At 40.7% G+C, this 23,078-nt stretch overlaps 1 protein-coding gene across 1 annotated transcript in view; it reads right to left on the minus strand.

Annotated features, from left to right (window-relative positions):
• LOC308147287 (phospholipid-transporting ATPase ABCA1) overlaps positions 1 to 23,078 on the minus strand; it is a gene marked incomplete at both ends in the record, with an annotated part of 155,069 nt that overhangs the window by 6,614 nt on the left and 125,377 nt on the right. Inside the window, 7 exons of the mRNA XM_080519394.1 lie at positions 1,139 to 1,382; positions 11,233 to 11,325; positions 12,447 to 12,550; positions 14,296 to 14,430; positions 15,352 to 15,493; positions 17,583 to 17,689; positions 19,066 to 19,128. Of these exons, the coding sequence (XP_080375520.1) occupies positions 1,139 to 1,382; positions 11,233 to 11,325; positions 12,447 to 12,550; positions 14,296 to 14,430; positions 15,352 to 15,493; positions 17,583 to 17,689; positions 19,066 to 19,128 (888 nt within the window). The remainder of the gene's footprint in view (positions 1 to 1,138; positions 1,383 to 11,232; positions 11,326 to 12,446; positions 12,551 to 14,295; positions 14,431 to 15,351; positions 15,494 to 17,582; positions 17,690 to 19,065; positions 19,129 to 23,078) is intronic.

Here is a 23,078-nt window from a genome sequence, read left to right on the forward strand (position 1 = left end):
CTATATGGATGTATAACATAACAGTTGCCTACTGTTGATAAGTGGTGCCTCCATAAAGTCTTTTGAAGTTCTAAAGTGGAATAAAAGTCAGAAGAACTGCGGAGTAAGAAAAAAACATAAAGAGAAAAATAGAGGCCTACTTCAAAGCGCTTGAACCAAATTGTGCTCTTTAAGTCTTATAGATGTTTTATTTAACACCAAGTTGTGATTCATGACTGAATCAAAGATTCTTGAATATTTTTCACTTTGTCAGGTGTAATTATTAACAACCGTCCATAAGCAATAAAAAAAAAAATCTCTTGTGCTATTTGCATGCTTTCAATATGGAATCTGGTGTATCTTTATATACAGACTGCAACTGGCATGAATGACTATGCTTGTTTTAACAAAATAGCTTTACCCTCCTACTATTTCTTCTAATCGTGATTTCTTTAAAAAGTTTAAAAGGATATCAAATATGTTGGGTTAAGGCCCTGACCCTTACATTTTTCTTGCCTGACTGGAAGGCTTGCATCACTCTTTTCCTACAAATGATTTTAGCAAGTTTTATTCAAGCTGAATTTCTCAGTCATCCATGTACATCACTTTTATCTCCTTGAGAAACTGCAAACTAATGTCTAGGTGCTGGGCTGCTGTGGCATTGATTGTCATGTTACTCTCTGCAACATTCTCATTGGCTATTAGAGTCTGTAGCTCATGACAGCTCATAGCATTTTGCAACATATTGAGACAGTAACTGTAAAGTTTCTGTCTCTGCCAGAATTTAAGCCGTCTGTTGTTGTGGAAAGGACTGTAAAGTGGGGAGGCTTTGTATCTTATAAGACTAGAGATTTTAATCTGACAAGAGACACTACTGTATATCGTCAGGATGCCTCATCATTTACAGGCCAATATCGTCAAAAATATAAATGATATCAATGTCACTTTTTTAATCTACCAACACAATTAAAACAGGGTTTTTAAAACTGTTTTCTGAAGCGCAAGGTGAACATATCAGATTTTTTTATAATAATATTGTGATTACTCCCAATTTTTTGGCTCACTGTTGAGTCAAACAATGAACAATATGTAAAATATCCCAATCGATAATAGCTGTAGTATTATTAATTGAAAGGAAATGAATGTTTCTTTGCCTCACCTGATCCAAAGTAGTCTGAGACACAGAGTAGTCCTCCACGCTCAGCCTCTCCTGGCTGCTATTGAACTGGCTGAAGATGTGGGCCAGAGCTCCCTGTGCGTGTGGAACCTGATACTGCAGCGTGTTGTGGTGCTTCTCCTTGAGAATGCTGCCGGGGAAGATCTCTTGAACAAATTCCTCCACTGGTCTCAGAGCAGGAGGAGAGCCGCCGACCCTCACGATCACCGTGTAGCCATCTCCGAATCTGCAAGAGGGGCGGCTATTAGACTCACTGCTACAAAACTAAACTAAACAAAAATAAGAAAAACAAGCACTCAAGTGCCAAATTGCTCTCGGTTGGTTGTCTCAATAATTATCTTTGTTGTCTTGTGGTCGTGGCATGGTGTGATGGATGACAGAGTGGTGTACCGTCGGGCACAGATGGGGCAGGAAGCGAAGAGATATGAATACATTTTCAGATTATAATTGCCCACATATTTCCCCAGCCAATTTGAGCTTCCTGGATGAAGTGGGTTGGAGCAGAAGGTGAGTCACTCACTGCCAAAAGCAAAGCCAGCCTCACTTTAACATTACAAGTTACTTCAGTTGTTGATGGACAAATTTCAGTGCACTCAGGTTCAGGACCCTTTGTTCAAAGAGGTGGAATCAACACAATCATCTGTTCTGGATGTGAAAGAAAACAACAGTGTGATTGAAAGGTAAGAAGATAAGACAAAAAAAAAAAGCTTTTAGGAAAGTGTGAATATTATTTCTGCGTCCTCACATGGCTTCAACAGCAAAGACAAACAACATAATATGAATGTCTCATGTTTCCCCGGAGAACAACAACAGATTGCACACACGATAAAGCAACTGTCCAGCAGATTGGAAGTTGTTTTTAGAAACAACAACAAAAAAAAGCTGTGACATCTCCATCATACTCAATGCAGCATTAAAAAGGTAGCCACAAGCTGGAGAACATAATTTAGCATTTAGCAGCCAAAGAGACAGATTTTTTACCCTCGGGAGCTCTTTAGGAACCAAAATAAACGTCACTTTAGTTGTGAAAGAAGTGACGTCAGTCCATCCTCCAGAAATACAAACCAGCAGTGTCTTCTCTCACTCTACAGTACTAACAATGAAGCAGGAGGTGCTATTGACTTACCTTTATTTGTCTCCTTAAAATGCTAAGGATTTAACAGACTGATATTTAAAAGAATATAAGACAAATGTTGTTGCTCCAAGTTATCATTATTAGAATGCATGCTTTATTTACCAAACATATCAAAATGCATAACAGGCAAAAGTTTACTTCATAAACAATTCCCAAACATAAAATATTGTCACAGATGAAAATGGGATATTGCTAAGCTCTAAAGCTAATTAACATTCTGCATCTTCCCGAATGTGTGCTACGTCTAGTGAGCACCAAATAAAACTCTGTGCCTTGTTATTCTGTCGTTAGCACTCTTATGACCCATTGTTTTCTGCCTAATTAATTCCCTAATGTTGGATTTACTCATGGAAATGTCCATTGTGGCTAGTAGCGAGCAACATGCAAGTAGAGTCAGAGGCTCCCTCAGTGGCAATTAGAGATATGGTGAATAAACTGCAGACCTACATGATCCCAAAGGGAGTAAGAGGGGAAGTGAAGCTCTGCGCTCGCATGGATAAGTACAATGAACCAAACCCATGGGTAGAAGAGTCCCTTTAGTAAAAACATGAATGCTTGAAGTTGAAGAGCCACAGTGCAGATATAGTGTGAATTTGCATAAATTGCATATAGGAGTGCTTGTTTGATATCTATTTTTAATTATAAACGAATAAGTGTTTTTAATGCTCCTTTTGAAAACGGATCAGGCTGAGGAACAATGACTTGCAGATCAAAATCTTGCTTCTCGAAAAACGCATTATAATATAAACCTCAAATTCCAGTACATTACTAAATGATCAAATATTACAATTAAAGCACATGATTAGCTTGCTAATTTTTCATTAAATAAAGTTCTAGTGAGATATATTTAAATGTTTTTACTATATTTGAGGTTTTCTTTCCTTAGGCAAAGTTGGACATTTTAAATTGCACAAGGTCATAAAACTCAGATTTTGACCTGTAGCCTTCCAAGGTTTTGTTTTCTTTCATGATCATCATGAGTCTTTGGAGAGTGTAGAATAGAGCACACATTGTCCTCCGCATCCTGAAGGGACTCAAATGAACTCGCTGGCTTTATTGTACTTGAACGTAATCAAAGACACGATGTAGCTTAAACATAAATTAGTTGCATCATTAAAAAAGAGACGATACAGAAAACTGATTTGAGTTCTGATGATGTCCCCACAAGTAATAAATGAATGAATGAAAGAATGAACATGAAACAAAATCAAAATTACCACAAGAATGGGAATGTTCATAATCAATAATATGTGCACAATTGCTTTGTTGAGAACACAAGAGACAATAATGCAGGCACCTTCTGGCAGAGATGGGGTTAATCCACATAGTATAGACCTGGCTGCATGCTGACCATCCTCAACATCAGCCTTCATCCCACAGGGAGGCTCCAAGAACTGTGTCTGCACTGTGATCTCCCCAGGGGCTGCACACCGTGGGTAATCAAAAGCATCCCGGTAAAACACATTATGTTGTACGCATCATGTGGATTCTGCTCTGGGCAGCCTGCAAGTATCAGCATGTGTGTGCACGGGCGAACCTTTCAACCATTCCAAATTAGACTGCACTGAACCCAGGGCAGCGATTAGACACTGTTCTTTTGTAAATTATTTATTTAGCTGGAAATGATGTGAAAGCTCTGTGAGAAAAAAAAAAAATATTGAATGTCTCATAATGTTCAATTGTTAGAGAGAAAAACATGTGCGTTTACCTTGGCCAGGTGCTCAGTCCACAGACTGTAACTGTTATTCCATGGCCAAAAGCTCCAGTTAGTACATTTTGAACCCCAGTTCTCTCTTTGTGAGGTACAAAGGAATCCTGCCCTGTCCTCTGGGTGCTTCAATTATTTGAAGCTTCTAATGTGAAACAAATCTTTTTCACCTGATTCCTAAGTACCGACAGTGAAATATACTGCTACAAGTCTCCAGAGAGGAGTGGCTAGTATGCCATAATGGAGCTGGACAGGAGACAAACAGCATCAGAATCATGTTTTGGGATCGATTTCTGCATAAACCATGAAAATTGCAATATTTGAGTGCAATTTGCAAAATCGTAACCTTCACCAGAAGACAGACATGATTTGGAATACTTCACCAATGCCCGACATAGATGGTAAATTGGCCAACACTGCAATTAAGAGAAAAACGTCTATCTATCGATAGCATTTTATCCAACTCAGGTTCACTGCATTCTGGATTCAATCACAGATTACATGGATAAAGGCAGTGGGTAACCTGGAAAGGTCACCACTCCAACGTGTGAATAAACAGACACGCATATGTATGTGCAATGTATCATTTAAGGTTATAAGAGAAAATGTGGTTACATGGAGAAAATCCACACAAATCTAAGGAGAACAAGCAAACTTTACAGAGAAAGCCCCCGAAGGTCAACCTTGGAAGATTCAAAATGTGGATCCTCTCACTATCATGTGAGAATGCCAATGTTTACACTGCAGTGCAGCCACTATAGAAAAAAATCTGTACTATTCATGATGGCGTTTGCTTTCACTACTTCGTGTCAAACATCACCGTTAGGAAGACATTACTAAAACAAATTGTGACATAGTGAAAAAAAGCTGTTTCAAGCTGTTTATATTGACTCTAAATGTACAGAACCTGTATGAAAAGCATTTTCCTTCAAGTATGAACATCACTTTGATTCGCACAAGTCGCACAGTCTTCCACAAATAAAGCACACATTTTATGTCAAGAACAGCCAGAACATGCCTCCTGCTGAGCGAAGTCACATCACACTTGATGATTTTAATGAGATGTAACAGACCACACAATCTGTAAACAGACACTAGTACCACAACATCACAGGCATCCTTACATATCAAGCTTAATTCGTCATCCAATCAAGTCTCTGACCATAATCCCTTGTGTTTATGATAACTGCCAGCCCAGGACATATCCTTTGTCCAAGGACTGTCAGGCTCAGCCAAGATGCAAAAACATGTTTGCAAAGATTCAATAAGGCATGGAGGCATTGTGGCGGCCGGGGTTTGGTGGGTTTGGTGTGTATGTGGGTAATGAAATGCTGCTTGTCTGTGGAACTTATCAATTAGCTTCCCCTCATTCCCTCTCCCTGCCTGCTCCCACTTTTATTTCCCTTCCCGCTGCAACGACACATGGAGGACTTTGGAAAAAAAAATCTTTCTTTCATATTCATCACTTTTACTCAGCTTCTGCATTCACAACAAAACAACTTCTTTCATCTTTGATAGACTGTCTTGGCTCTCCTGGAATAAACTCTGCCTGTGTGTGGAAGGTAAGGATGGATATTAATGTGAGGCCTGCACAGCTCAGCATAGTCATAACAATAGCACAGCAGGTTTCAAACAATTAATGGACTTTTAACTGGTGGAGTAAAAACTAAAAGCTGAATTTTTGCAAGTTGGGGTTGAAGACAGCCTGTGAGAAAATAACGAAATGATGATATTTTCAGTCATGGCTGCAATGCATTGTCTCCACTAATCCTTTCATAATATTTTACATTACAGATATGATGCAGCGGCTCAACACAGCACGGCAGAGCAGCCATAATATCTGCGATGCAGTTCTTCCTTCTTCATTTTCATTATTCTGCCTCAATCCTCTCCTCCACCCTGGTCCGCAGGAAAGTCGTTCTTCCATGTAATTTAAAACAAACAACAGCCAGACACAGATAAGGGCATGACAGGCAGAAAATAATTCGGCTGCCTTCCTTCATCTGAGGGAGTCGAGAAAGGTCACCCTCAAAGCTGCCAAATCTTGTATTTGTGTCCATGGGAGGGAGGGCGGTCACAAGGCAAGAGGTCACTGGGGTGGTGCGACGCTTTTATCAGATAGGAAGTCATCCAAAAAACTTTCTCGGTGCTTTGGGGGGGGGGGGGGGGGGGGGGGGGGGCTCAGCCAGCGGCCAAGTGATACATGGATGGATGGATGGATGGATAATCTATCAATACAGATGGACAATAGATGCAGGACATATGATGGCACCAGTAAGTGCCATTGTGTCCACACAGCTAACAAAAAATTCAGCTTTAATACTTATTCTTAATCAGGAAATATTTTCCCTGGTAATTATTCAAGTTTTTTAAATGATCGATATAGTGCGTGACACTGTATCAAAACTTATTTAAAGTACTTTTACAAGCTGTTTGCATCCAATATGGCATTTCATAAGTAATCTTAAAGGACGGCCTTCACATAGCTTGTTAAAGTTATTGCTGCAGGATTCTCCTGCATGCATCACCATCAACATCCATCCCATAAAATAGAGAGACATGTAACCATTTCTGCAGCATTTCTGCAACCAAATGTAAATGTAGAAGCTTGGTCTGGCTGGCAGCACAAACTAAACATAACATAAAAGCAACATCAAACATACACATTAATCAAGATTCTCATCAAAGGCGAAGATAAACATTTTTTCAGATGCCTCTCAGACATGCACATTGTATATACTGTATACTGTGTACCATCTGGTTCATGTCAACAATGTTCCTGCAGTCTTAATTACACCTACGTTGCTGATGCACTGTAAACTGTAAAGAGAATTATTTTGTCATCCATCTCTGTGGGTGACATGCACTTAAAAGCCGTAAACTATTTAGTTAATGGTACACCTGCAGAGCAGACGCAAAGTGAGTGGGAGTTTATTGGACTTCTCAACGTCAACTTCAGGGGGATTGATCCAAACTTTTAGACACCACTCTTGTAAAAACTCTCAAGCGCCCACAGCGCATTACCTTAATGCATTAAAGGCACTTTACACTCCACTTTTATATCATGACGTGCTTTAAGCAAGGAGAAAATAAGACTTGAGGCAATGTGGTGTACTTATTGCAGGTACTCTACGAGGCAGGGATATGAATGATATCAATCAGTGAAAAATCCTGCAACGGGTGTCCTTCCAGGCTGACAAGATTATAGGGGAGCTTTGAAGCTTCTTTTATTGGTTCCTCCACTTCATTTGGGTTTACTTAACACCTGGGAGCTTTCACGCCAGTACGCTGCTATACTAAAACCCTGTTTACAGCCTCTTGTGCGTATTTCCCCAACTTATTTATTTCTCCCTTTCGCCTTCGGTCTGTTATAAATTCAAGGAAGAGTGATCGATTCAAGGGAACTCGATTTCAGGACAGGTGAAGAGGATGATTTTTAACAGCCGCATGAAGATAATGAAGAGGCATTTTGAAATTGTTAAGCCAAATTGTCAGCTTCCCTCTCACACACTGACCACCATCTCCGGTGGTTTAAATGTGTTTTTTGGCTCGTTTGGGGCTTGATTGATACACAGAGGCAGGGTTGTTAAAAGCAAGCAGAAGGGCATCTGAGTGATTGAGACAACGGTCAGAGCTGAACTAAAGGGGGCAGCACTAACAAGGAATTGGATGGCTGAGTCGGAAGCCTCGCCACCTGAGAGCAGAGAGAGGGATGGAGGAATAAATAAGGGTAATATGTTGAGAGGTCTTTGAAGGAGGGGAGTAGTGGGATGAGGTGATGGGGTGGAGGCACGTGGGCTGTGAATGTGGGAGGGTGAGCATGTATTACATATGAGCAATAGGGGGTCAAAATGTGAGAGCTGCTCCCGCGGTGAGATTCTGCACTTCTTTCTGGGGCCAGTGATGAAAAAGAGATGGAGGAGTGAGTGAGCGAGGGAGCGGTGGGACGAAGATGCACCCACCCCCCCCCCCAGCTTGGCAGGTCAGCTGCTTACGCCGTGGGACAACGGCTTGCACCACCTGCCTCCATTGCAATGCCTCCTCCCACCAAGGAAACCCCTGCTGGCTGATGGACATCTTCCCATTTAAAAATGGGCAACAGCTTGAAAATCAACCCTTTCATTCTTGCTTCATGGAAAACATGCAGGAACCTTAAAAAAAAAAGCACTGCATGCTCACCGTTTCCAGGGTGGGAGTGTGTGTGGGGACAACATGACAGCACAAACATGTGGCGGGATAGCGGCGAGAAAGGAAAACATGGAAGACATTCCTTAATTGCCTTTTCAGTCATTAACAGGGTCCCACACCTCATGAAACATTAATTACACCGAGCGCAGTGGAGATAGGGACGCTTAATTAGAAATTATTCACTGCATGGCGAGAACTGAACGATAGCATTTCGGTGGCATGTAAATTGCCTGTGTGAGATCTAAAATAAGCTCAGTGACAATCTAGTGGAAACGTCCTGCTTATCTGGCTTCCTCTCACTTGCTTGTCTTGTGAAGTGCGATCCCACTCTTTACCTGATAGCATGTGAAGTAGGACATGTGTTAACCCTGTGTTCTCCCTCTCCTGTTTCTTGCTCAACCCCTCCCTCCCTCCGTCACCCTCACGGCTCTTACCTATACTATACCTCCTGCGTGGTTCATAAATTATTTACGGCACAATGCTCTCACCCCTTCCAACAGGATGTAAATGACATGAAGGATCTGCCAATTACTTCAACATCTGCGAGGAACTGAATAGTATATTGCGCTCCTACGTGGTCCTTCTTCTCTCAACAAGCTGTCTACAAGTCACCTATTCTCTATCTGCAGCGATCTAAAAGCCCAGCCATTGAAATGACATTAACAGTCTTGATGAGAAATACCCTTGACACTGCTGCCCCCTCCTTGCTGTTCCAGGCGTTCCCCCTAATCCCCCGCACAAACTTGAAAAATGGTGTGCTCCACCCCTCATCCCAGGTGTATTGATCTTTCTCTCCACCCAGTGATTGCCCCAACATATCCCTGTCATGCATGTAGCTCTTGTGTGTGTCAGTGTGCGTGTGTGAGGAATGTCCTTCCTGTTACAAGCTCACACAAAGGAGTGGTAATAATGTCACCACACTGTACCTAAGGTAATGGATTGGCCTCCCTGTTTGACGCAGAGCTCGGGGCATAAGTGCTGGCCTTGGGAAATGTCAGATGAAAATCAGACAGCACACCTGAGTGCGAAGAGTTAATGGCATGAGATGCCTATGATGGACATATAACAAAACACATCAAGGGATGTCTACAAAGCCTATTACAGCTGTGAATGAGGACGGGCGTGCTGGAAATTGAATTTATGGGGCTGCAAAGAGAAAGATGCAAAATCGAGATGATGGTGAAAGATTTGGGACATTAACCCTAAAGACCTGACTGTGAATTTTTATGTGAAATGGATGTGATAAGGCTTTACATGCAATACATAGCTTATTGTACTGGTATATGTGACATTACATGTGGTAAAATTTAGACAATATTATTCTTGTTAGATAAAATCAAGCAAACAAACACTTTACTTTTTAGTTAAATGATGACACTGCACACTAAATCCTGGAACTTGGACTCTTTTTACTGTGTGGAGTTTGCATGTTATTTCTGTGTTTCCTCTCACAGTCCAACAAGGTACACGCTGATCATTCTAAAATGGTTTTGGATATGGGTATGAATGTGTGTGTGTGTGTGTGTGTGTGTGTGTGTGTGTGTGTGTGTGTGTGTGTGTGTGTGTGTGTGTGTGTGTGTGTGTGTGTGTGTGTGTGGTTTCCAATGTCTGATCAATGTTTTTATGTTAACCTCTATTAGTTGTAAAAATCTGGACTTATGGTTTGTTTTTAATATTGCCACCATCCTTTTAATTATGAGTATGAAAGCATATTTCACATTAAAAAAAATCAGTGATAGGCAGTATCACAGTGTGGCAGTAATATAAAATGAGAAATAATTGACTGGTATATTCTGGCTATGACACAAAATATTGGTATTGACCAGTAAAAACAGCATTACTGTCAACATAATGTGTTAAAAGGGTGAAGTTTTAATTATGGGGTCATAGATAAATGAACTGAAATAGAACATGTCACCCCTTGGTATATAGACAGTATTTTATGTTTGCGTTTGTCAGCAGGAATCTAAATATCCATCCATGTTTTCTACCATTAATGTATTAATATTGAACCAGAGCTTTGGACTTGTCCCAGCTTTAATTGGGCATGAAGTCTATCAGCACCCTGACCTGGATAGACCACCAGTCCACTGGATGATGGCAAAGAGTGATGTGGATTTCACGGTTATCCTAATATGTATGTTTACAGATTGTTGAAGGAAGTACATGTGACCACAGTACTACTGTGCTGCCCAGAAGCAGACATGCATCACGTAAATGTCACTACAAGAGGGGATTCATTTTTTTTCTGCATCGAGGTGAAACCAAACATGTGGAGCTATTGTTATTAGTGTCTGCACTCAGACAGATGAGCTCAAAATGATTGTCTTTTTAAATATATGCAAAAACAACAAATTGTGCATTTGTTTGTGAGTACATATTTTCAAAGTGAGCTTTTAGCATCTCATCATTCATTGTTCACTGATTGCTTGATCGAAGCGTAGATGTCTATTTAATAGGATAATAAAGATACGGGTTGAAAAAAGCCCAACAGAAAATAGAAACAAAAATCACATATTTGGTTAATTATACTTTAGATTAGCTGCACCAACATATTTTGGGAGGAATACATACTATATCTATTCGGTTAAGGGATTTTGAGGATTTTCCCATTTCAAATGTTCAGATGCGAGTGAAATCAGTCCTCTCTTTTAGTTATTGGCATACACGTTTAGCAAGATATTGAACTTACCCTTTCACAACACCAACACTACAGAGTTTGTGTGAACTTTCACTGGTATACTGTACTTTTTGATAAACTCCTTTACAGTCCTCCTTAGCCGCAGTGATAAATAATAAAAGAGGCATAAGCAAGCCTTCCATTCCTTCTTTGAAAAACTTGAATCTAATTCTATATTCCTTTTTATTACCCATATACATGCTATTATGTTATTTATACATACACTTTAAATAAGAGAGGACTTCAGCAGGGGACAAGGAAACCTTTCATCTCAATTCAAGGCAGTTCAAAGATTTTTTTTTTTTTTTTTTTTTACTGTTCTTGGTCTTTGTCTTGGTACTGAGTGACTAAAGAAAGACCCTTACCTGCTTTTCAGATGCTGGATGCTTCCAAGGCACTTGAAACGCCCGTTCACCATGATGGCCATGCGTGTGCACAGAGCTTCACACTCCTCCATACTATAGAAAGAAAGAATACAATTATTTGCAGCAAATCTCAGACATCTAAGACATTTTTTTCAGGGATCCTTTTGAAGTCAACATGTGCACTACTTATGTGTGTCTCATAAGGTGGAGCTTAATTATCCCGACATCTTTAGACATTTATGAACTCTTTTCTCACTTACAGCTCAATCTTGGATTTTTACATGTCTGCGCTGACACCTTAAGTGGACAACACATTTAGCAATTAGAGAGACAGAGGACAGTACCATCTGTAGCCATTATCCTCTCATTTTTCTCTCTCTTTCATGGTTAGGCTGAAGCAGGAGTCATATGCAGCTGAGGCAGAAACTGTGACACCTTTCTGAAGAATGCTGCAATTAGTATTATGACTTTGTAAAACCTGGTGAATTTGCCACTTAACAAAACACAACCACCTGGTCGTGGCATGGACGACTGGATGCAGCTCAGCCACATTTGCCCAAGACGACAACAAATGCTTTTATTTCTCCATGACTGCAACACGTGTAATGAGGATAATATATTCTGAATGAAGCAGCAGCAGAGCTTAAGTATTCATGCTGGCAGGAGTGCAAATGATTCAGTTGGGGAAATCTTAAAACAAAAAGGGAGCACACTGTTAAATGTTCTATATCGATTTGGGCCGTCAACTTTGAAGTTTCAGACAAAAGTTTGGATTTCTTTTCACCTCGTTGCTCAAAACCATGACAAAAAACCTGGTGGCCAGAGCAACAGAAGTAAAACTTAGCAAACTTAACTTTGCTCCAGGAAGTCTTGGATAATGAAAAGACTCCAGCACAGATATTGACAGTTTCTCTTTTCATGGGGGGGAGAAAAAAAAAGCTGCAGTCAGTCAATATGCCCTCACGCTTCATGAAAGCTTTATAGCAGCCAGTGTGTTTCTGGCAGCCAATATTAACTGCCACACAGGAAACAATACCTTTCAACTAAAGTGTAACTCCAATCAATTATAATTACAATATTTATGGCGCACATTCATGTGAGAGCAATCTGGTTGCTGTGCTTTCCTCGGTGAAGAGTCCAAATATTTTGACTTTGTCATAGTGGGTGAAGTGTCGACCCATCACAGCTCAATTGATAGATGAGTGATGCTGTACCTGTGTGATGTGAGGATGACTGAGCGTCCCTCCTTGATGACACTAAGGATGCAGTCCCACAAGAAACGTCGGGCTTTGGGGTCCATCCCAGTGGTTGGCTCATCCTGAGGTAAACAAAACGTCTTTGAAAAACATTTTCATTCAATTCAACGTATGCAAATCTATGAAAAACAAACTTCTGAGTGACAACAGGAAATTCATTGCAAAGAAGCACTTTTAAAACACAATTTCAAGGTGTGCATCCATCTTTTATAGCACTGCAACATATTCAGAGCTGTGGGGTTCTGGAGCTGATCCCAATGGGTTATGGGCAAATGCAGGGTGAATCCTGGACAGAGACAAGGTGAATCAAAGCGGTTCTGAATAGCTGTGGTTAGCGAAACCATTAATCTGGGACCAGAATTTGACACACACACTCACACACACACACACACACACACACACACACACACACACACACACACACACACACACACACACACACACACACACACACACACACACACACACACACACACACACACACACACACACACACACACACACACACACACACACACACACACACACACACACACACACAAGCACAAGCATGCACTCGCACGTGTATACATATATAACTCAAAGGAAACATCAGAACACAATGTGGACACATATTGAAGCACACTCCAACACAGCACAGCTCACATACACACATACATATACAGAGTCTCAGTGACTTGCTGTTTCTTTTCCTCGGGGCTAGTCTGTCCATGCATGATTAGAGAGTGACAGTACTCAGTCCATTGGCTGGTTTGGTTCCAGGCCTGCTTCCCCTCACTAGCAGAATCCCACAAATCCCGGGGGGTATTTCCATCACCGTGCCCAATGTGTCCCTGTGCAAACCCTGCGTGGCGCTACCTCAAGGCTGCCTGGATTCCCTGGGCTAACACACAATACTGAAATTGACACAGACACTGACAACAAATTGCCTCAAAGTGAAGGCCAGTCTGGCTGCGGCGAGTCAAAAAACAGCATTTGGAAGCAGTGTTGCCTGAAAGCTTATAAACCCAGCCAGAAACGTCTGGAAAGATTAATCCATGACATGTAATTCATCAAGGATTACTCATTACTTGACTAAAATTATTATTAAGAGCATAATCCAATACAGTTCATCAAACATAACACAATTGATTTACAGGTGGACAATATTAATGGGAAAAATAAATTGGATCACGAATACTTTAAAATGTTGGTATTTCCACAATGCAATGATGCGTTTACACATGCAAAAACACAAACTGTGCAAATAGTGTGAACATGTGTCACCGGTTGAGACTCTCTGGGATCTCAAAATACACGTTAACTCATTAAACTTAATCCCTCATAAAATCACGACACAACTTCCTTAAGCCACTTAATTGAGCGCATGTGAAGCAGCGTATTCTGAGTCATGCCTTCATTACTTTTCCCACTGATGAGAAAATGGTTTGGCACTGAGTTTTAAGTCCTGATGAAGAGGAACTTAATATGTGCACACACAGTTCTATGTGCTCAACATTTTCTCAAATAATTGGCTCTTTCCCGGAAATATATAAATTCAATACAGCCAGTAGGTGACCTGCAGAAAGTAGACTTGTCCCCTCTGCAAGTAATGTACCAGTTATCTGTCGACAGCATTGTAAATGTTATAAATGTCTTTGTTGTATATACTCTTCACATGTTACCATACATTGTTTAGTATCTGTTGTATTTGGTGCTATATAAATAAAGTTGAATTGAATCTGCACATGATCTGCACTTGAAGTACTACATTCTTCATAAAACAAGTCTCTCACATTGACACCATATCAATAAAGACATATCTCACCAGGAAAACCACTGGAGGACAGCCAATCAGGGCTATCGCTGTGGAAAGTTTGCGTTTGTTCCCACCGCTGTAGGTCCCTGCAGTCTTACTGGCATACTTCACCAGCCCCAACTTCTGGATCCCCCACTCTGCCACCTTTTTGATCACACAAAGCAAACTGGTGTCAACAGGAGTGTTCACATGAGCTCCAACTCGAGACATGATGATACCATGATGGATGATATTTTGCCTTGTATTTTCAGCGTATTGCAGCTCTGTCATTTTCAAGGACAAGTCATGACAGCTGGTCTCGCTGTAAGACCTTAATCACAGGCTGCTGAGGTACTCACAGCTATTTCAACAACATTTCATCGAATACAAGCAATCAGGAGTGTGTGTCTGTGTGTTTGTGTGTGTGTGTGTGTGTGTGTGTGTGTGTGTGTGTGTGTGTGTGGGGGGGGGTGTCCAAGAAATGCATGCTTCAGGACCAACATCATAGTTTCATGAGCATGTGGATGTATTTGTTTACTGCTTATGCAAATTGGGCAATACACGCTCACTTTGAATAGGAACTGGCCACCGACAGAAGCCATATCACAATGGGCCACAGTGAAATTAAGAGTTCTGCGAGCAGCACAGAATTGGGTCCCTTTGCACTGCAGCTAAAGACATCAAAGGCCTGGCACCGGGTCTGAGGCCCATGGTCACCGCCAGCCTCCTCCTCTTTTGATCTCACTGTGGCAGAAGAGGGCAGTGCGGGAGGAGTGTAGGGAGGCCGCCTAGGGCGGGCCACACCACTGGGCCTGGTGAATAATGTAGAGCCATAACCCACAGCTGCTTCTTTTCTTCCAGCAGCCATTTCTCATTATGTACGACTTCTCCCATTGAGGTTATCTATCACTTCGACATGCACTTCAGTTTGCCCTACATGCATTTTGGCTTACATGTAATTTGATAAGGAAAACAAAAGGAATTAAGAGAAGAAACAAATCTGTGGCGCAGAAGACTGTTTGAGTGGTTTGTGAGTGAAACTGCGACTTAACTCGGGTCAAATTTACAAAGAATATGATGTGTTACCATGGCAACTTCGTTTTCTGGTACCCCTCGTAGTCGGCCGTAAAACTCCAGATGCTCTCGTCCAGTCAGCAAATCATTGATAGCATCAAACTGGGGACAATAACCCAGGTTCTGATGAACGTCTCTCATTTCAGTCCGAATGCTGGAAAAGACAGGGAAGTTAATAAGTGATAGCTTTAATATGTCAGATAAAAAGGCCTTAGAGCCACAACAATTGTTTTTTCTAAGATCAAGGATACCATGTCTAATGTACAATGAAAAATATCAAAAGGTTATGCTTACGGTTTATTTAGGTCCTCCTTGAAATGTATAAAATTACGTCTTAGTCTGACTCAGAAAGAGTTATCAAATATTCACAAAACTTACTAATAAGCAACAAAAAAAATCAGAACTGACCCCGTCAAGGCTCTACTTCTTTTTGAAATCCCTCCAAACTAATATAGAGCAGCAGGGAGGTTCATTTCACATTCTGCACTTGTAGTCACAAGTAAGTGTCCCCAAAACTCTCTCTCTTGGTAGCAAAGAACAAACAAGCAAACACACACACACTCAAAAAAGAGGAGAGAAAGCTGTGCCATCTTACAAAGCTGCTATCTTTAGAGATATTCAATTCTTAATAACCAGCAAATGCTGTGTTGAGGGAAGCAAACTGTCAGCAGCAATAATGAATGCAATAAGCAACAAGCAATCTACAATAATAATATTAATAATACATACAAGTAACACATTTTTTTCTGTTTATAGCTGAATTTTTGGCACAATTTTGCCTAAAAATGCTATTCCAAGAGGGATGGTCAGCTTAAAAATAGTTAAAAGTATCGGGTGTGTGAAGGATGCTATCAGCCAAGAATTAAAAGTGATTTAAAGAGACAGATAAGATAAACTGGTTGGAGAAACAAAAACTGATATAAACACGTTTATAGGTTTCTATGTGTTACATGTTGCTGTATAGATAATAGAGAAGAAATTCCTTTGAATTTTTTACAGACAAGTTGACTCATCTTGCTATCTGTATTTATGTAACATGAAGCTGCTAACAAGCTGCCATTTCACATTTAGCCTTTGCGCTTTATGTGTACAGTGAAAGCTGTATACTACTTTAATATATCAGCCTTTTCAGTCTAACTTAGGGAATCCACTTATACCGTCAACGCCCCCACTCACCGCTAACAAAAAAGGCTTGGAGGCTGTGAATAAGCCACTACATGCAGTTAGCATTCAACACGAACATGAAGCAGCAAATAGATGTTCATTGTTGGGATGTCCAGCTATTCTTTGGGAGCCAACAATCACAGATAAGAGAGACAATTGTTGAGAGCAAAAGTTTCATTTAGAAGAAGGTGCTTTTCCTCTTCTGCCGATCACTGCTGCCAATGCACAGAAAGCATAATGAGCTGAAAATAGAGGAGTGGGTGTACTCAGATCTGCTTCTGTCTTCTCTGTCTTTTCAGTTTTCTTTTCCCCTAAAGGTCTCTAAGATTTTCCTTTGATGTTCCTCACCCACATTAATCAACATTAACACTGATGTACATAAAACATTTCTCTTTTCAGCTCTCTTTCCTTCTTTTTTTTTTTTTGTACACAAAGTCAATTACCGTCAGCGTAAATGAATATCTATAGCAGCCGCTGTGACGCACAACCAACGGCAGCTCACACTCAACCATGTTCGGATGCGCCAACTCACAGATGCATGCTGAGGTAGAGGAACACAGTTGTTTGTTCCTAAAAATAAGGAATAGCAAGCCTCCTTTCTCTCGTGTGCCCGAGTCTTGTATCGGTGGTGTCAAGGTATTTCTCAGGCATGTACAAAGATTTCTTATGACTGATATTTTTGAGGCTGAGACAAAAAACACAGTGCGGTACAGGGCGAAGATGTGAAAAGGAATGAGATATGTGCAAGCTCTGCAAGAGGTGTAAGAAAAAAAAAAAAGAAGAGTTTTCAGCATTTCTGAGAATATAGCAGAGAGGAGACAAAAAGAAAAAGAGGCAGAGATGGCAGCATGTTTGAGAGAGAGAGAGTGAAAGTACCTGGACAAGAAAAACAAAGGCAGAAAGTATCTGAAAAGGAAAAATAGAAAGCAGGATTACAGCGAAGACGCTGTGAACGGGTGTAGCTACTACAGGAGGAAAAAAAAAAATCTCAACTCCAGCCCGATCGCCATCTGAACTGCCATCTTGGGTGGCTAATTATGATGAGTTACTCGGAGCACTAGTGGGATTTAGCGCCCCACCTGTATCCATTTAGGAAAGCCTCTCCACTGGAGACTGGGATGTCTCCTGTCAGCATCTTGAACGTGGTGGTTTTTCCAGCCCCGTTGATTCCCAGCAAACCGAAGCACTGGTGGAGACAATGAGGAGTGGTCTGTTAGGAAAAGGTTTTGTAGATACAAGCCTCATTGGAAAGCAAAAAGAAGAGAACCATGCGCCATGACATTTCCAATTACAATTATCTAAATAAATACTGTCTATTTAGCTCTTTAATAGAATCTACTTACACACTGTTCAAATATTTATTTCCTGTTTATAATTGCAAAAATAGTCATGATGCATGTTTAGTGAAATAACAAAATGTATGTATTCTGTAAACGGACAAAACAAGAGCCAGTAAATCAACATGACAGGCACACAGGAACAAATACGGTGAAAACCCTACTAGTCCCAAAAGCATCCCTCCCTGCCTTGGTAAATTGCTACAACAAACACTCGCCTCACTCTGTATTTTCTTCCTGATGCTGCTGATTTTGCGCCCCTCTGGAGGCCACTGTGGCAGGAAGTCGCCTCTGCGGAGCCCCCTGGTCACGTGACCTACCTTGGGCGCTCCGGCTCCGGCATAAATATTTGATTTCTGTCATTCATTGATCCCTGCTTGTTTGTGACCTGTGCTCGTGAATGCATAGGAGAAGGCTAAGCTTGATGTAAATAATGCATGGAAATGTAGTGTGTGATCAGCAGAGCCCCGTGAATCACAATATTCCACTGGCATTTACATTGCGCTCTGAGTAAACACAAGCGGGCGGATGGATATGAGCAGAAAGCCCACAGAGCACGGATGGCTGTCAGTATTTGAGATTATGTTTAAATCGAGCTTGCAGTAGTACAGTGTGTCCGTGTGTGCGTGCCTTGCTGTATTTAATATATCTAACCTCTCACAATGAATTGGGACATGTCACTTTGTCCAAAAAGTTCACTTCTTTGCATTCTCTCATTGAATTTTTTTTTTTTATTATTTCCTGTCAGGTAAGCAGAACCAATCATTATAGGATCTGCATGCTCCTACTGCTGCGGTCTGTGTTTTTATAGCACATACATGCCTGGCAGTTGTATAATAGCATGAAATAAGCCTGGCAAGGGGATTACTGTTTGTCCTAATGCCTTCTCTATGTGGCGCTTCGAAGATATTTTGATTCGACTCAGATCGAGGAAACACTGAGCCAAACATTCAGATTTGAATTCAACAGCACGCCATAAACGACAGCCAGAACGTTTTCTTGCACTCACTGCTTTCTCTTTTCACACATCAATATTTTGTAAATATTATCACCAATATTCAAATTGTGTCTTTTTCAGTCATATAACTCATATTTCCATTTTTAGATGAAACCGCACAAGACATTTTCCAAGCTGATCCAATGTGCAAATGCATGAAAGTCTTCTGACGTGGACATAAAGCAAAACGGACTGGATGCTTGTGCGATTCAGCAGCATCTGGCTCACCTCTGCGGCAGGTACGCCCACACATAGCCTGTCCACGGCAGGGGTGCTCTTCCGAGAGTACACCTGCGGGGAGCAGACAATAAAATGAATCAACCAACCAGGCAGAGAGAAAGAGAGGAAGAGGGAGAAATAAGGCAGGAGGTGGGGTGCAGACAGTATAAAAGATAGCACGGAGGATGGCATGAGAATATATGAAGCGATAGACCAGAGCAGCAGGGAAGAGGAGAGATGAAGGAATCAGGTGGGAATGATAGGGAAGAGAGAGAAATAGTGGAGGAAACTCATTTTAACAAGGAGAGATCATTACCGACATTTAGGAAGAGCCAGATGGGAAAATCCATCTTGAAAAAGTTACTTGCACAGAGAAGAGTCGTCGAGGACAAAACATTGTGTATTTGCATCTGCAATGACTGCACTGACGAGGAACTCCATCTTAACTTTGAGTGTCTCTTCAGTTTCTTTGATAACCATCAACACTCTCAAAAGCTGATTATTATATTATTATTTTATGCATGGATGCCAACTTCAGGCACAGCTGCTTTAAGCAGTGTCAGTATAAAGTGATGACCTTGATGACAAAACACTTTGTTCTCTGTTAAGTAAAAAAAAGAGAAAGAAAGAAAAAAAAACCTTGAAATTACTCCATTAAACACAGTTTATGTAGATAAGAGAAAATGTAACCACATCAAAGTCTGTGCACATCACATAACAGTTGTATGGATGGAAAACTCTACTCCTGTTGCTGCCTTGCCTTGGACTAACTGCTACCATAACAAAGTCTAAAAATGCATTCACGCCAGTATGAATGGCATTTTGGACAGTTTCTAAATTGACATTCTTACTCACATAGAAAGTGTTAATAGAAAACCTTGCCTTTTGTCACTATTCTTTTTAGGTCAGCACCCACTTTTACACATTCAGCAGAGGCAAACAAATGGCAGCAAGCATTTAAAGACTGCTTTCTTCATTTTGTATTATCAGTTTGAAAAGACAACACCAGCTTCTTTTATAACCCAAGCTAAGGTCTCACAGTGAGCAAAACTCAAGTTTACGTTTGGGCTGAGGAGCTTTCTGTTCAGAGTTTGTATTTTCTCTCAAGAGGCACTCCACTTTTCCTCACACAGTCCAAAAACATGCATTTGAGATAAACAGGTGACTTCAAATCACTGTTAAGTGTGAATGTGAGTGTGTGATTGTCTCATGGCCTGTCCAGGATGTATTCTGCCTTCATCCTTTCTCAGCCTCTGGTGACCCTACACTTACAAAAAGCTATCATAGCGAGATGGATGGATGAATTGATGAATGGATTAAGCTTGAGTTGTTTCTTTGCACAATGTATTTGAAATTGTCGTGGCACACCATATTTTGTAACCAGTATATCTTCATCTGAGAATATTCAGCCTTGTTTCTTGAAACACTAGTGTTGTACACTAGCATTTCAAGAAAGAAAGAAAAAATAAATAAAGAAAAAAAATGAAGCTATTACTTGTGATTCAGTATCCTGTTGTTGCACCAAAAACAATGAAATGTTTTTTACTTTTTTGTTTTGTTTAGTTTTTTTAAACTCTGAATTGAATTATTTTCGCACAATCACTGAAGGTCTCTGAAGTATACTCAAATCCAAACAGCTTTAACTTTTCTGACCAGTATTAAAAAAACGAGGTATTCATTCATTGTATTGTTCCTGGATCCAAGTCAATGTACTATTGTGATTTCCTTTCAAAGAGATTTGAAAGCAGTGTTGTCTTACTCTTGCATGAAAAGACAAGACAAGGTCTTTGTTGCAGCTGAGTGTGACAGTTGACACATTCAGCATTCAGAACCAAGGACTACGCTGTGCCCTTTTGAGTTATGAAAGAGTGGCTGTTTTTCAAAGTTTGAGCACTGTTCTTGGATTATAGTGTCTGTTTACAAATCTGTATCTGAATGTAATAAAACTGAAACATTTATTTAAAAATAAGTAAATGACAGCTGACATTTCTCACCATTAAAAGTATACGTTCTTGTATCTAAACAAAACATCTTCCAATAGAAAGAATCAGCTATAGTCTCACTGCAACCAAGCAAATATAAATGTAGAATTGCAACTTCAAGGCTGACAATGACATAACATTTATACATTTACACAGTTGGCACATCAAAAGCATTTGATAAAAGCAAGAGTTGCAGAGATCCATCACTATTCCCATGCCATCTGGCAGCTGCACTCACTACTTATCAATCTGGATTATATACGCCACCTTTTAGTGATAGTCTACAGTGCTAACGCAACATCAAAGCAGTAGATACATCTACGGAGGGAGGCAATTAAAGGATAATTCCCCTCTGACTTGAGCACCACTGCAGCCGTCACGATAAGCAGGCCGACATCTCATCAGATGAGACAGTCGAGAAAATGAGATGGCGGCATTAGCACAGGCTTTAAATATAGATTTAGGTTGTAAAATGGCACGCTTTGGGATGTGAATGCTATATTTCAGGGTGTAACGTTAACACTCACAGTGCTTTATACCAGAACTCACCGTTGTGGGGTCCATCCATTACATGACTCATAGCACCATTGGGGGCGATCTTGAAGTACCCGAAGGCAGAGGTTTCCAACATTATTTGTTAGCTCATGGGTCCATTCTGTGAGAAGAGCTTATATCTTTCAATCCCACTACTCCCCATGTCCTGAGTCCTAGTAAAATACTCCTGGAGAAACCAGTGTTTTTAATATTTCATAAATAATCATGCAAAATGTAGTGTCTTGAATGAAACCCGTGTTTGGTGTGAGCTGTGAATTTTCATGGTTTATGTGTGGTCAGTACTTCCTTATATGTGAGTGGAGTTATGGACTATACTGTTAATTTCAGAGGCATATGCAATGGAGGCTTTTGAAAGTAAAATCTATTGCAAGTGTCTCATTTTATTTTGTCTGTATTGCATTGTCACATTTGTCACATTCTGACCAAGTCATTGACTTGCAATGAAATTAAAAGGCATTATGTTTTAACAAAGTGATTATTGCTCTTGCAAACACCACAATGAGGATGTCCCTTGGTGGGAATTTATTGTATAAAATGGTATGATAGATGAGAAAACCATCAAAATTATAGATTTGTTTGTGTGAAATGGAATATATTCATTAATTTAAAAAGAGGAACTATTTTATGAGAATGGAAAAAGGTCTGATTTTGAACATCTTTCTTGTCTGTAATAAGCTCACAAAAAATGTCTGTCAATGGAGCATATTACTGCCCAGAGTACATATCAGCACATCAGCATACCTGTAGTATGCCAGGGTGCCACTTATCACTCAGTCTCTTCAGTTCAAACAGCTGTCACAAGGTTCTTTAAAAAAAAAAACTTTCACTGTCAACTTAGTGACTGACTGGAAGGTTAAACTGACAGCCCAGGGCCTGAAAAACGCTCACAGACGGACACACTTCCATTACAGTCTCCATCGATTACGGTGCCGACGCTAATGCAGCAGCTAAGTGGAAGCTAGCAGGTGGGGCGCCTAGCAAAATGCTCCTGCTTAGAGCAGGAAGAGGAAGGGGAGGAGCAGGAATTTGACACATGATTGATGGCCTGTCAATCGCTTCAGAGGCATGCCTAGATTTATGACAGGACCCCAGCCCGTGGCGCATGGCCACCAAAGCTATGTGCTCATTGATCAATTTGTTATCTACACCCCAAATAGATGGGGCACAGCTGTGGTGGGAGTCAATGAGGGCACTGCAGGAAGGAAGGATCCTGATGCCTTATGCCAATGCACTGCTGTTTTTTGCTTTGGCTTTTTTCATGCCTCTGTGTCTGTGTCTGTGTGTGTGTGTGTGTGTGTGTGTGTGTGTGTGTGTGTGTGTGTGTGTGTGTGTGTGTGTGTGTGTGTGTGTACATTTGTGGTGATGGGCCACTGTGTCTCATTTCTGAGGCAAGCTTTCAACTATGAAAGTGCATGCAAGGATTTTGCTGTCAAAAGTAAACAAGTTCAGATCAACCTGATGATAAAGGCACATTTGCACTACAGC

Source organism: Blennius ocellaris, assembly GCF_963422515.1.
Source record: "Blennius ocellaris genome assembly, chromosome: 23".
Taxonomy (NCBI): domain Eukaryota; kingdom Metazoa; phylum Chordata; class Actinopteri; order Blenniiformes; family Blenniidae; genus Blennius; species Blennius ocellaris.